Source organism: Ambystoma mexicanum, chromosome 3q, assembly GCF_040938575.1.
Source record: "Ambystoma mexicanum isolate Mex_15411 chromosome 3q, UKY_AmexF1_1, whole genome shotgun sequence".
Taxonomy (NCBI): Eukaryota; Metazoa; Chordata; class Amphibia; order Caudata; family Ambystomatidae; genus Ambystoma; species Ambystoma mexicanum.
This window is the reverse complement of record NC_090926.1, coordinates 180,077,677-180,093,291: the sequence shown is the minus strand read 5'-3', so window position 1 is coordinate 180,093,291 and position 15,615 is coordinate 180,077,677. Positions and strand designations below refer to the sequence as shown.

Genomic DNA, 15,615 nt, shown 5'->3' with positions numbered 1-15,615 from the left:
AAGAAAACCACTAAATACAGTACAACGCACTTTTTCTGCTAACAGAGCATGTACAAATGGTAATATAACCACAAGCAAGCATTCTCAAAAAGTAATTTTACCAAAAGAATTCCACTACAGAGTCCTTCAGAACCTTATAAATAGAGGGCAGAAATCACGCTCAACCCTCAAAACCTACTGCAGAAAAGTCATCCTAGAAGCTCTTGTAGACAGTGCAATGATAGTGAAACGTATTTTTGAACAGAATGAAACCACTAACAAGATTAATTGGTAAATTGCAAGCACTGCTTCGAAATAAACGCAATATCAGCATAGATACCTTTGCCCACATTTGTACAGGTGAGTGGAGTCACACCACCAACACAGAGTCATACTACAATGAAGATTCATACAAACAACAACAAACAAAACAAATTGCCTTACATCGGAGTGGACGAGGGTATGAAAAGATACACAATACCATTATGGAAGAGGAAACACTGCTTTCAGAAATATCCCCATCAAACTTAGATTGCACTCACCATTCCACCACTGCAACATGCCTCACCTACAAATGGCCTTTAACGTTCTCCAATGCTCAATCAAATCTTTGCAGCAATCCTCCATCAGTATGCCAAAGGCAACGACAAAATAAAAATAAAAATACTGCAAACTATGGACTCTTGTCCAGTGCGCAAGTACACTGGTATACAAGGACATTCCTTAGCCTGTATTTCTGGACCTGCTTGCAAAAGCACCTTCTACCATATAAAAATGCTAGCAACTCACCATTCAACAGTCAGAAATATAGTTTACAAACTGTACTATGCAAAAAGTTCAGCTTTAGCACGGCAACATTTAAATGATATTCTCCTACACGGTACAGCCAAAGAAGTCCTCGATGAAATAGACTCCAGCATTTGCAGACAACAGTGCGGACAACAGTGCAGCTACCAACTTTTTATATCACACGTACATAAAAGAAATACAAAAGTTCAAAAGCACATCTGCTGAAATGCCAAACCAAGTATGTGTGTGTTGTCGTAGAACTTTCTCTATAAAGAGCACCAAAAGTATAGATGTAATGCAGAAAATAGAAGGAAGTGAGGAATCCCAATGGTTTCAATTAGCTGTGTACTTTACAGCTGAAAACAAATATGAAATTACGAACACCTCCATACTGTGCACATACTGCACTGCAAAACTTGACAGTAACCAAGGCATTCACAAGCAATTAGTAACAATTCAGAAGTATTTCCACTGCCAAACGCACTGCAGCAGCTTAATTTTTTATTAGAGCATTATAATCCAAACAGTGCACCCTTTTCAAGCAATAATACGACTTCACCCGAAAACTGCAAAATTGTCTCCCACCGAATTACTGAGAGGCATTCGTGGTAAAGCAGTTATTTACAATTAGATCTCAAACAAAATGTAGACACTTTACGAGTGCAATGGCCAATCCAAGAATCTTTGATTATCCTGGTAAATGGTGTAGCTACAAAAGACAAGGAAATGCGGCAGCAACTGGTGGACTTAAGCAAACTTAGGAAAGCATTGCAATACCTTAAAGAAAACAATGAATACAAGGAAATAAATGTTCAAGAAAACCTGAGAGAAACAACTGAAATAATCTAGGACTCCTCAACAACTCACCATATTGAACGTCTAGCTCCTATTGCAGCCTCCAATATTTTAGACCACTATACAATTCACCCACTGCACTACAAAGACACCATAGGTGATGCACTAGAAACATAGCAAATGCAGCAAACCAAAGGAGCGCTAATCAGTATATGGGAAAAAAGTGTGGAAGTACAAGCCTTTCCTCTACTCTTCCCGCCTGGCAAAGGTGGAAGATATGATGAAAGATGCACACAAATAACAGCATCAGAATACTGCTGTTTACAAATGTATTCTGAAGACCCTAGATTTAGACAGAACGCGAAGTACATATTCCACCTCCTCTTGGAAAGTGAACTGGCAACGCTATGTTATGGAGTTGCCCACACATTAAAAACAGGTTTCCATTTTCAAAACATGTCTGCTACACAGCTACTTCAAAAGGTGCAAGAGAAGGACGAAGTTTTACAGTCAAGTATTACAAATCTCTTGGCAAACATGCGTGGTACGAAAGAGTACTGGCTCCGACGGCACACAGATGTAAGGTGTATGCTATGGAACCTTGGCCCACCCACATGGTTTGTCACTTTAATTTGTGCAGAGTATGCATGGGAAGACTTGCACAATTTCCTACGCATAGCAAACAAAAACAAAACAGGTGTAGACATGAAAACACCAGGAGAGCTTTGTTCTCTTGATCCAGTAAACGTTACACGCTACTTCCATCATCACTTCCCTGCAATGCTGCACTTCATTTGCAATAAAGCACTTCCTCCCCTCGGAGAAGTGGAACACTTCTTTTGGGGAAAAAATATATCAAGCCAGAGGAGCACCACACATCCACATGCTTTTGAGGATTAAAAATGCTCCTAAATTTGGCGAAGAGGGTGATGAAACTGTTTTGCAGTTCATTCACAAATATGTCACTTGTGAACTCCCTTTGGAAAGTACACAGTGCCCTACGAGCACAAATTTTGCAATTTTACATACTACACCAAATGCTGCTTTGGTTTCCCTAGACCAATTTCAACACCAGGCCAAGTAAACAGCTTCATGTCTTCCGTTCATCACAGTGTGAAAGGAAAATCACCCAAGAACAAATACTGCATAAAAAGGAGCAAAGCATCACAGTACATCAATGATTACAATGCAATTATTGCCCTCCTATGGAATGCCAATGCTGATGTACAGTGCATTGCAGACAATTCCACTGCCGTTGCATGATATGTCACTGCCTACTTAACCAAAGCAGAGAAAACAGAGCTCAAAGACATCTGGGATGACATATCTGACAAAACACTGGCACAAAAATTGTACAGCTTTGGCATTAAATTGCTGTCACACAGAGGATGTGGCAGCTGCGAAGCCACTGACCGTTTAACCGGCACCGCCTTGTATAGGAAATCTGAAAACATAGTGTGCGCTAAGCCTTGGGCTGCTGCATCCAGAAAAAGTGTACTTAAATCATACGAAGACATACAAACAATAGCCAAAAGCGAGCCCAACAGCTACGACATTTTGAAGAACAACTTATTGGACACATATTACCCGAACAGGAGTATTACTTTAGAAGCCTTGTGCCTGTACCAGATAGCCCAAAACCTTGCATACAAAAACAACATTAAACCAAATGAAGAAAAAGGTAGATACAGAGTGGAAAGTTGTGAAGGCAGCCTGGTAAAACTTACCAAACTGAGCCCGATTAATCATATGAAGCTGTCATTAAAAACTCAACACAAAGATCTGTACTACATGGCTCTACTACAACTTTTCAAACCATGGAGAAAAGAAAAAGATTTATTAGCCACCCACACCTCCTATGAAGATGCTTTCAATGCCAGTGAAAGTACAATTACAGATGAAAACTTTACACAGTACAAAATCATATTGGACATTAGTACCCGGCACGCGCGGCGCAAAGTGAATACAGTGTGGTGATTGGCTCATTTGCGAGCCATACCACACGGTATTCTCAGTTACGCCGTGCGTGCCGGCTACTCTGTTCCCGGCGAGGGGCGTGGCAGCCCCTCAGCCAATGAGGAGGCTCGAAACGGAGCCATCCCCTCTCCGAGCCTCCCTGCGGCTGAGAGGCTGCCTTCGCCCCCCCCCCCGCTGGGGACGGGGGTAAATCTTTTTTTTTATTCCCTTCCCTCCCACCGCTCCCCCCCCAACTTATCTTCTTGTTCCTGCGTCCATCCCCGCTCTGCGCCTCCACACGGCTGGGGGCTTCCCTCGTCCCCCGCCGGGGACGCAGGTGAGTTTTTTTCCCCTCTCCCGCCCTCCCAACCCCACTTACCTTTTTTTTTTAATCCTTTTTCGGGAGCGGACGCACTGGGGACACTTGTGTTCCCAGCGCCTCCGCTCCCGGTGGCCACCATGGAAAGGGAAAACGGACTCCGTTTTCCCTTTCCATGGTGGCGGCCATTTTCTTGGTCGTCTTTTTTTATTTTTCTGTTCCGAAAGGTTTCGGAACAGAAAAAAAAAAGCAATTAGTACCCCGGTCTAACGGGCCGGGGTACTAATGGCAATAAGACCCTCGGTGGCGGGCCAATTCTGCCCACGGTAATGCCCGGAGCTTCGTTATAACTACTGCCCCGGGCATTACCTGGGGCGGTATTGGCCTGCCGCCTCGGGTCTTAATGCCACAATAAACGCCAACAAGAAGATGACCTTCAAGCACAACTAAATATAGACACTTCTGAGAGCAATGAACCTTCTCTAACAGGCAGCCAAGAACCACTTGGACAGCCACTCATAGCAAATGAGGCAGAATTAGCTATGACAGAAGTAACCACCACTATGCTTCAGTATGAGCACTCTGAAGAAGAGTTGGCAGTACTGAAATCCCAACTAAACATGGAGCAGAATACCATTTTTGTAGAAGGGAAACCATTGAACATGGTATACGGCACGAAAGTAAAACTTACACCTGTGACAACTACAAACCTGTACTGCTGTATGTAAGTGGTGAAGCTGGGTCCGGTAAAACATTCTTAATATGAATGATCAGTAAATACCTACAACAATTAACAAACAACAACCTTTCTACTGTTGTAAACGCCCCTACAGGTTTGGCTGCCTACAACATAGGTGGAGTCACTGTATACCGATTGCCACTCCTCCCAGTAGAACACCAAAACAAACTAGAGTACTATAAACTTTCAGCAGAATCTGCTATGGAGCTACGCAGAGATCTCAAACAAATGAAAATGCTCCTAATAGATGAGGTGAGCATGGTCTCCAACCTAATGTTGGCTTTGATTCGCCTCAGATTGCAAGAGGTCCTCAAAACAGACTACGAAGAACTCTTTGGAGGAAAACATGTCATTGTTTCGGAGATCTTCTTCAATTAACACCAGTGAAAGGTGAACCTATTTCAAAATCTTCGGACACAAAGTGTGCCTTAATAGTCTTGGAAGCATCGGGAATGAATATCTTTAGCAACATTTCCAATACAAAGAACTAATTCCAAGGGTGATGAGTCAAGGGAAAAAAGGTGGATCGTATCTAATGATGGGAAAAGATCCAGTTTAATATTGTGGTATAACAAGCACGGATGCCAGAAAAAGGATAATCAAAGTGTTATCCACCTTTTGCAAACATAAGCGTGTTTCACACTACAGCCGCTGCATCCTTGACATTTTGTTTGCTTATCTTATTTTGGGTATGAACAACAAACGTTCTCTAAGGTAAACTTAGTTTTACACATTTTTCGGTTTTTAGTTATTTACATGACAATCCACTCATCATGTCTTTCATTTATTATTTCCTTGACTCATCACCCTTGGAATCACAACTGATTGGTATGTTTTCATTTTTATTTTCACAATAATGTGTGTTTTGTTTCGTTTGTTTGATTCATTTATCATGTTGACATTGATGCATTATGTTACTTACCTGGAATTCACTAGACTTGCCCTGAACAAGGAAATGATTTCCGAAATGCATTGGCATTGTAAGTCTGTACTACGTATGAGTTGTGGCAACTGCTTCCTCACTAAGAATACATTAGTGATAGCTTTGTTTTGAATTTCTTTGGATAAATTATCACTTTGATACAAACAACCAACAGACTCTTTTCATTTTGAACGAGCACATTACCTTTGATACCGGATCCAACTGTTTTGAACTTTGAATAATTATCTGCCCAGGTTGGGCCCCATTGAGAGCGACTGTGTGACCTGGTATTTTTACTTGGTCTCTAGCTTTTGTTGCAATTCTGAGTCAGTGTGTCTCCAGACTTGTCACAGCCAGCTCCTTTTGAACTGCATTTTGAATATTCAGTCTTTACCTTTACATTGACTTTAAATTTGAAAGATTTTTTTACTCTGTGGTGCACACTCACTTCTCCGTTTGTTAGATATCATCTTGGTTTCAGACGCAGGGTTGCCTCGGTTACCCGGTAGCATCGTCATACTGCATTCCTACTTTGGATGAGCGCTTAGCATGCGTGTGCACCCACGAACATTGGCAGATCAGGATCAAGGTAGAGTACATATTATGTACTGAAACTAAATTGTGTGTCATAACAACCTAGTCCACCGCACGGGCCTACTGGGCTAGATACCAAATCTTCTCTGGTGTTGGGTAGTATTGCGTTTCCTCCTGGTGATGACACTAAACACATTCTACTACTCAGAAATGTCTTCATAGTAGCAACACCACATCCTCTCTGAGGCACTGCACAGTAATTTGCATGGGCAGGGCACTCCTTCTGTTGACAAGGGGTTCCTACACCTCTATGCTAGTTTCAGGCAGAATTAGGTAGGCACCTCTATAAGGAAGAAACCCGCGCCTCAAGCCTACCTTTTAGCGCTTACTGCTAGGCCTCTATCCTCTGCCTGCCCAGTGTACTCTGGTAGACGGCTTTTGATCCCATGGCAATATGTCTTATCAGGGCCAACCCTCGCGAATATTACTAGTCAGTCCACTTTTTATCTGGAAAGGTAGGCTACAGTCAATGGATGTGGCCATACACATAAGCCTGGTGATGAATTGGAGAGCTTTGGGGGTACTATCTATATCCCACCCAGGGCCTGCACCATGGAGTGATTGGCCCAGTTCACCCCGGTTTCATCACACGGCCTACAAAATGGGACTCTGTCACTTGTGGCCACCTCTCAAGGCATTCCTCACACAGGCAGAAGTACAAATCTACTCTTTGAAAAAATGCTTAAATCATTGATGGTTGCACGCAGAAAAGTCTCAATTTAGATCTAATCGGACAGTACTAATGCTCTGCTATTTTTGTTAACAGTTGATAATATTGTATACACCTGAGAACTGCAATATGAATACAATAATCTTTAACAAGATGTAATAAAGAAGAAATTACTTACCACCTTGTGAGGTTGTTCCCCAACCAGTTACGAAGCACTGTGTACTACTAGTCATGTTTAATTGGATGTTATATGGTATACAGATTGGCTGTATATGATCACCATATGGTAGAAATGCAGCAAGTTTTAGCAGAGCAATGTCATTATCCATTGACCGCTCACTGTAGTATCGGTGAACAGTAACATATTCAATCCGTCTTATTTCAGTGGATTTGCTAGGAAATATTATGTTATGAAGTCCAGCCACAGCTCTCCATCGGGGGATGTCTCTGAAAACAAATGCAAACACTATTACAACACAAAATGGATGTGCAATGCTTGATTTCCTATACAGAGGAGCGTGTTAATATTGTAAAATACCAGAGTAAAACGCATTAGTCTTTTTTACGTTACAGTACCCAAAATAAACGTAATAAAAAACTCAATTTGCTAATAACTTTAAGAAAGCTTAAGGTAAACCACATATCCTGAAATAATTTCAGAACTTTTCTGGCCCATCTCTGTTCTCAGTCAACCACCTTCTCTGTCGATGATGCACCAGTTAGGAACAAAATCCCTTTGGCCATTTTTTCTGAACCTATGCAGATTTTACGCAAAGGGTCTGAAGACGAGATAGACAGAGGGCCCTGAAGAGGATGGGTTGTGGGGGCAGGACTTCGGGTGTACAGAGATTAGTTCAGGTTCGTTTTTAATGCAATTTTCTATTGTTTTTTTAACCTCCATTTATGATATGATAAGGCATTTATAACGCTCCTATACACAAGTGTTTCAAGGCGCGACGAGGCATGGGAGGGGGAACAGAGGGAAGACAGACAACGATCGTACTAGGACAGGTGACATTGAGATCGCGCAAGTGCAGGGGCGGGGGAGGGGGCAGTGCAATACATGGGATCACACAGTAAACAATTAAAATAAATAAATACAAATTAAAAAAAAGGAAGGCGAGCTGGTGGCAAGTGCAAGGGTAAGTGCAGACATCAAGTGTCAAGTGCTGGTGGGGTACTGTAGGGATACAGACACAGACCCTGAGAGCAAGAGTTGCCAGGGGGGCAACTAGTGCAGGAGTGCAACTAGCAGGGTGGGGACCTGGGCCCGAGATCAGAAGGTACCCAGGTGACCAGTGCAGTTTCAGTTTCAACCAGGAGTTCAGCGGGGGAGAGGAAGACAGAAAGCAGAAGCAAACAGGACGGTCTTGAGGTGCTTCCGGAACCGGAGATGGTTCTCCACAAGTTTCAGAGAGGCGGGGAGGCTGTTCCCGGGGGAGGACCCAGCCGAGCAAAGAGATCTACCACCAACTCGTTGCTTGGAGGAGCGACTGACCCTGAGGGAGATGAAGGCGGAGGAGCGAAGGGCTCGAGAAGGAAGATATTTCCGAAGAGAAAGTTGAAGGTAGAGGCCCCAGCCCCCAGAAGGCCTTGTGGACAATGCAGAGGGTTTTGAACTTAATCTTCGCAGCCACTGGAATCCAGTGAAGAGATTTCAGTCCTGGAGAGATACGATGCCTGGGCTTGAGGCCAAGGACAAGTCTCGCAGTACTGTTTTGGATGAGTTGCAGAGGGCGGAGAATAGAGCAGGCAGATTTAGAAAGAGGCTGTTGTTGCAGCAGTCCACGCATGAGAGAACCAGAGAACTGGAGACAGTGAGCTTCTCCGGGAAAGGAAGAATACCTCTGAGGATGTGCAGTTGGTAGTGTGACTTCTTAGAGGCGGAGATATGAGGAGAGAAGGAGAGGGTGGAGTTGAAGATGACCCCAAGGTTTTTTGCCTCACAGGTGGGAGTAGGAAGAGGGCCAAGAGAGGTCGGCCAGAGAGTGACAGGAAAGGAGGGAGCAGGTGTGCCGATGAGGAGAATCTCAGTCTTACTGGCATTAAGGCAGAGATCATTGGCGGAACACTACTCCTGGATAGAAGACAGTCAGAAATGAGAGATACAGAGGAGGTGGCAGAGGGGAGCCTGAAAATGAGCTGAGTTTCTGTTAGGGAGAATTCTCTGTAAAGGCTAATTTCCCAAACCTATTGAGTCCCCCAGCAGCTTTGCTGGATTTTTGGGGTTTAATTTTTTCTCCTGCTAAGAGTGAGACTCTTTTCCTCCCACTCTTAGACATGATTTGAGGTGTTCCTTTGACTTTGTATGTGTTCTATGGGCTATGTGGTCCTTTCCCCAATAGGGCTTCATGTGTTTTTGGTATATGGGTTACACAGCACCCTCCGTGCCGTAACCCAGGGGTGTCGTAGCGACCCCCAAACAGACTCCATACCCTGGGACTGACTACTGTCTCCCAGGGCATGTAAAGTCACCATTGGCTTTACTAGTCTCAAATTGTGAACAGAACCAGTACAAACCATCCTATTGTGGACGTACTGGTCGGGGCAATTCGATTGCCCCAGGGTCTGTTGTTCAAGGGGACACTGTCCATTCCCCCCCGACCGAGTTTTGGCTGGTGGCAGTGGATACTACTTTTTATAGTCGACCGCGAATATATTCCTATGGGATTTTCCCATTGTTCGAGGCTACCACTTTTTAAAATAGCCTTGAACATACCGCCGGTTTATTAAATTAATATAAATTCACCGGTTGATATTTTTTGCCGAAACATGGTTCCAAAATGGCGTTTGTGTTCGCTTCTGTGACTCCAACCCAAGTCGAGCCCTTTGTTCCACTTTTTGGCGGGCTTCTCCACAGAAGCCTCCAAAAGTGGTACCACTCTGTCTGGGTACCAGAGGGGGGTATGGGAGGGGGTTTAGGCACCCTGGACTGAGTTGCCTCGGCAACTCAAGTCGCACTCTTGTGTGATTGGCCCAAGTGGTGAGCAGCCCGGCTCACCACTTAGCATGTTTGAGTGACAGCTAGGCTGAATGAATGGGGGTTTTCTGCATAAAAGCAGGGCTTTGGGGACTGGAACTTCAGAAGTCGCCACAGGACCTAAAGAATCCGAGGAGGGAGAAGCCGAGCCGGCCTGCAACGACGACACCACCGGTGGAGCCCTGCTGAACCGTCTTACCACTTTTCCTGATGACAGAGGAGACCTCCAGTCCAGAGAGGTTCCTTCCTTTGACTGTTGGGGATAACCAGTTTGCCCGTCTTTTCGCCTTCCTGGACCATCTCGTGGCCGCCTTGCCCGTGCCAAGCACCCCGGCAACCGGAATACCACGGTTTACCACTACCGCAAAGAAAAGGGTGGTACCTTGTAACTTGGAAACTCCGCAGCTGGTTTCTTCCCTGGCAGTGCAACGACCTTCAGCTTTCATCCACGTCGAGACCTCCTCTTCCTCTTGACGAAACACCGACTTGCACCCGCTGCCAGGAACAACTGCCCCCGCTGGAGCGTTCTTCCCACTTTCAGGTACTGTGTCCCGCCTGGCTTCCCGTGCGACAGATCGTTCGGGGTGACAGTAAATCCTCTACTTTCTAACGTGGGGTAGCCTGGGACCTGTTAACTATCTTTTCCTGACTTGATCTCAATCTTTTGCGAACTTTCTACAAAGACTCTTTGGGCATAACCTCACTGTGTGACCCTGGACACATTTTGTTTGCTCTCTCTAAGAGTGGGCCTAGCATTTGAACTTCCTTGCTCTCCAATAGACTTTGCCTAACCTGCCTCACTGTGGTTCTTTGAAAAGTATTGAAATTTGCGTGCTTCATAACTCTGCCTTTTCCCTCTCTTTTTAATAACTTATTAGAGTGCCATCTTATGCTAAGTGCTCACCTCTGTCTGAAAATAAGTGGTGTTTCTCATTAAGACTTGTCTAATAAGTAATTAGGGTTGTATATATAATAGTGACTGTGTGTTGAATTGACTTACCTCTTGTGTGCTAGTGTAATTTACAAGTGTGTCTTTAAATAAATAATTATATACTTTTACACCAATGCTCTGGTCAATGTTTGCTTGTGCTACTGTATCTCTGTACCTATTGTGTATACTCCATATACTGCCTAACTCTTCTTGAGAGAAGTCTGACTGCTCAGCCACAGCTACCAGGTAAATCTGGGTGGTACAGACTGCTACCAATTGGGTTTACTGCCAACCACCTGTAGTCCTAAATCTTTTGCAGTGGTCCCTAAGGAAACTGCACAGGTTTCTGCCTAACACTGGTGTACAGCGGTGGTATTTGTATCGAGTATACATTTTAGTGTGCTTGTAGATACCTTAGTGCAACTAACCACAAAGCTTAGCACTAAAGAAGATATTTTCTAAAAACATGTCAACTATGGAAAGCTATAGTCAAGAATCCCTTGCTACAAAAACTGCTGATTGTTTAAGAGTTCTCTGTAAGCATAAGAATCTCCTGACTAAGGGCAAGAAAATGGAGCTAATAGAAAGGTTGTTAGCAAACCAAAGTCTGGATGGTGGTTCAGAGGAACCTACCACTCCAGCAACTGTAGATAACAGCAATGATATTGATATGAATGTTAGTATTGATAACTTTGAGTCAGAAGCAGAAGAGGAGGTGGAAGATGTTAGAGTTGTCTCCCCTGGGCCTCTACCTGCCCTGCCAGCTGTACCTACTGGACCTTTACCAGGTCCCACACTTAATCCTCAATATATGGAACTAGAAAAAATGAAGCTTGAATTAGAATTCAAAAGAATTAATGCTCAAACAGAACAACGGCACCGAGAACTAAGGCTCAGAGAAATGGAGCTCAACCATGAGCTAGAAATGGAAAAATTGTCTGTGGAAAGTGCTTCTCTCTCCAAATCCTCTAGGAGTTCCAGTCCCAAAAGACCCCGGATGCCTAAGGAGTTGGTGGGTATGTATGAGCCTAAGTTGGAAGTGTTGGATTGGTTGAGTTTGTTTGAATATAATCATGGGCTCCAGAACATTACAGGAAATGAGTTACTTTCCTGGTTGTTCTCTAGGCTCCCCCCTGTTGCAACTGATGTGGTAATGGAGTTGGGGGAGGAGGATTAGAAGGATTATGAATGTGTGAAACTAGCTTTGATAGCTAGATTTGGGAAGATCCCTTCCCAGTACCTTAAGAGGTTTAGGACCCTCAAAAAGCATGATGGTACCCCTTGGGCTACCTGGGTGAGTGAAAGTTTGAAGAATTTAGAGGGATGGATTAAGGGTTACAAGGTGAACACTTATGAGGGAATGAAGAATCTTGTGATGTTGGGAGTCAATTTATGATGCCTGCTCTCCTGTGCTCAGACAGCACTTGGCTGATTCAAAGGAATTAGATTCCAGGAAACTAGCTAAGGCTGCTGACTTGTGGGTTGCCAACAGGGCTACTCACAAGGACTCTGGGGTAAAAAGGATGAGGGGAAACAGCCAAAAAAGGACTCCAAAGAGAATTCTAATAATTCCAATCCCAAAGAGGGCCCCAAACAGAACAATAAGGGTAAACCACAAGGGAAACCAAATCAGAGTAGTGTGCCCCCTGGTGGTAAACCAGGAGGTCAGAGCAAGCCACCATTCCAGAAAGCATTTGGTAAATGCTATGTTTGTGGTTCGCCCGACCATGTGAAAGGAGATCCCAGATGTAAGGGTAAACCTTCAGGGGTCCAGCTTGTCTCCTTAGCCTTCGCTCCAGAGGAGGAAGTACAAATGGCAAGTGGAAACTTTCTACTGCTGGCTGATGAACCCATTGGAGTCTCAGCCAGTGTTTCTTTAGTGTCTCTGGGTCTGTGGGAACAACAGAATTTAGATGTCTATAACTCTATCCCAGATAATACTAAAGAGTATTATAAGGACAGTGTCCAGGTGAATGGTCAGGAGACTCCTGCCATTAGGGACACTGGAGCCAGCATAACTGTGGTGGATAAATCTTTTTTTCAGGCTGAGGATGTTGCTAAGGCACCCAAACGCCTGCAAGGGAGAGAACCATGAGAGGTACTCCCAAGGAGATGAAGACAGATATCACTCCTACTCCACTGGAATTACAACTTGCTATCACTTAACAAAAAGAAGCAAAGGGGAAACCCAAGACTCCCAAGAAACAGCCAACAGCAAGCACTCCAGTGCTTCCAACAAGGACTTCCCCTAGGTTGTCCAAAGTTACACCTGTAACTCCACCTCCAGCTGAGGCTGAGAGGGAGGTACAACCCTGTATGGTGGAGCTAGACTCTGAAGAAGAGCTAGTGGAAGGCCAAAAACTCATTGGAGATCTGGATCCTGTTGACCATCCTGAGCTGCAGTCTTTACTGGCTGAAGGTGGACCCAACAAGGCAGACTTCAGTAAGGGACAGAGAGAATGTCCAACACTGGAAGATCTTCGCCAACAGGCAGCTTCTCAGGCTGATGGGCAAGAGCCTGGGAAGTATGGGTTGCACTGGGAAGATGGCCTCTTCTACAGTGAACCAACTGAGTCTGCACCTGGAGACTACAAGCAGCTTGTAGTACCTCAGGAAAACAGACAACAGTTCTTGCAACTGGCCCATGAGATTCCTTTGGCTGGTCACTTGAGTTTCAAGAAGACCAAGGAAAGGCTCTCACTCTACTTTTATTGGCCAAAAATGGGGGCTGAGGTAGATAAGTTTTGCAAGAGCTGCCATACCTGCCAGACTTCTGGTAAGGTTGGGTCCAAGAATGTGGCACCTTTAGTGCCTCTCCCAGTTTTGGGAGTCCCATTTGAGAGGGTAGGGATTGACATTGTTGGTCCCCTTGATCCCCCAACCTCCTCAGGCAACAGGTTTATCCTTGTTGTAGTAGAGCATGCTACTAGGTACCCAGAGGCAATTCCTATGAGGACTGTTACAGCTCAGGCTGTGGCTAAGGCCCTCCTTGGTATTTTTACCAGGGTTTGGTTTCCTAAGGAAGTCAGTTCTCTACTGCCTACCACCCTCAGACATATGGGTTGGTAGAAAGGTTCAACAGGATCATGAAGAGCATGATAGGTGCTTTAGAGGATCCCCTTAAAAGAAAGTGGGACCTTCTATTGCCATGCCTTCTCTTTGCTTATAGAGAAATCCCTCAGGAGGGAGTAGGTTATTCTCCCTTTGAACTTCTTTATGGCCATCCGGTCAGAGGTCCATTGGCCCTGATTAAGGAGGGGTTGGAGAGTGCTCCTTCCTCCAAGCCAGTCAGAGTGACTGACTATGTGATAGGTCTCCGGAGGAGAATGTCACAAATGATGGCGGAGGCAAGTGATAACCTAAAAGCTGGACAAGCTTTGGTCAAACATTGGCATGACCAAAAGGCTAACATGGTTGAGTTCACTCAAGACCGGCTAGTTCTAGTTATGATCCCAACAAGGCAGAGGGCCTTGCAAGATAAATGGATGGGACCCTTCAAGGTTGTGGGTAAACTTGGAGAGGTGAACTATTTGGTGGACTTGGGCAATCCCAAGGAGGCTCCCAGAGTCTTCCACACCAACCGACTAAAGGCGTATGTCTCCAGGCCTGAAGTAGGAGCCTTGCTTCTAGCTTCAACAGAAGAGGAAGAAGAGATCCAGTGCCAAGCACGCTGGCAACCAGAATACCACGGTTAACCACTACAGCGAAGAAAAGGGTGGTAACTTGTAACTGGGAAACTCTGTGGCTGGTTTCTTCCCTGGCAGTGCAACGACCTTCAGCTTTCCTCCACGTCGAGACCTCCTCTTCCTCTGGAAGAAACACCGACTTGCACCCACTGCCAGGAACAACTACCCCGCTGGAGCGTTCTTCCCACTTTCAGGTACTGTGTCCCGCCTGGCTTCCCTTGCGACAGATCGTTCGGGGTATCAGTAAATCCTCGACTTTCTAACTTGTGTTAGCCTGGGACCTGTTAACTATCTTTTCCTGACTTGAACTCAATCTTTTGCGAACTTTCTACAAAGACGCTTTGCACCTCAGGGCAATGAAAAGGAATGCTAAGAGGAGAAAGGAATCTATAGTTAAACAGTCTGATAAGGATATAACTAATATCAGCATAGCACCGAGACCCGAATCTTCCCAGATTAATGAACAAGAAATGGTCATAGTAATTTCCGATGAAGAAAGCATTGACCTTCAGCAATTAACAAAGGAAAGTCAGCAAGCATTAATATCGACTCCAATCATTAAGCTTAAATTACAATCCAAAAACAGAAGGATCGAAGCTATTCCGAAAAAACGAAAGGCTCCAGTGAAAACGGCACCAACCAAACCTCTTCTAGCTGATGTTTCTACCAAAGGCCCACAAGCTAATTCAGTATCAATTACTACTGGATCAGAGGCCAAAGTGACCGATGAGACGCCTCTCCCACACTTGAAATCAAATTTGAACAGCTATTTCCCAATTTCAGGAAGAAGCTGTACAACTAGAAAAGATGTTGCAATTGAACATTCTATATCCAACAACGATTCGGAAACTTACACCATTCCCCAATTGGTACTGAGAAAATCCTACAGTGCGGTATGCACTGAGCCCCTATGCGGCTCAGGGATTCCCGTAGGGAAAAATACGACTTGTAACAACAAGTTCTCAAATATGATCAATGGTAAAGGAAAAGTCTCAGTATTGGATATAGAATCTGAACAACTCAAGGCAAAATCTGCAGGAGCCACTTCCACGGAGGATGAGTTGCTCCTACCAGACAACGAGTTGGAAATTGTACACTCTAGATCACTGAAAAGGAGCAGTACCACTGACAAAGAGGAAGCAAAAACAATGTTTGGCCCTACTTGCATTTCCATACATGGCCCAGCTTTGAGTAGAGTTGTTCCCGAGTCCAACTCTAAGGACTTTGTGAACCCTCATCAAGAATCTCTTGAAAC

At 44.6% G+C, this 15,615-nt stretch overlaps 1 protein-coding gene across 1 annotated transcript in view; it reads right to left on the bottom strand.

The window, feature by feature from the left end:
• Nucleotides 1-15,615, bottom strand: part of LOC138582292 (transmembrane protease serine 12-like) — a 456,559-nt gene that overhangs the window by 252,962 nt on the left and 187,982 nt on the right. Inside the window, exon 3 of the mRNA XM_069653435.1 lies at nt 6,942-7,210. Within this exon, the coding sequence (XP_069509536.1) occupies nt 6,942-7,210 (269 nt within the window). The remainder of the gene's footprint in view (nt 1-6,941; nt 7,211-15,615) is intronic.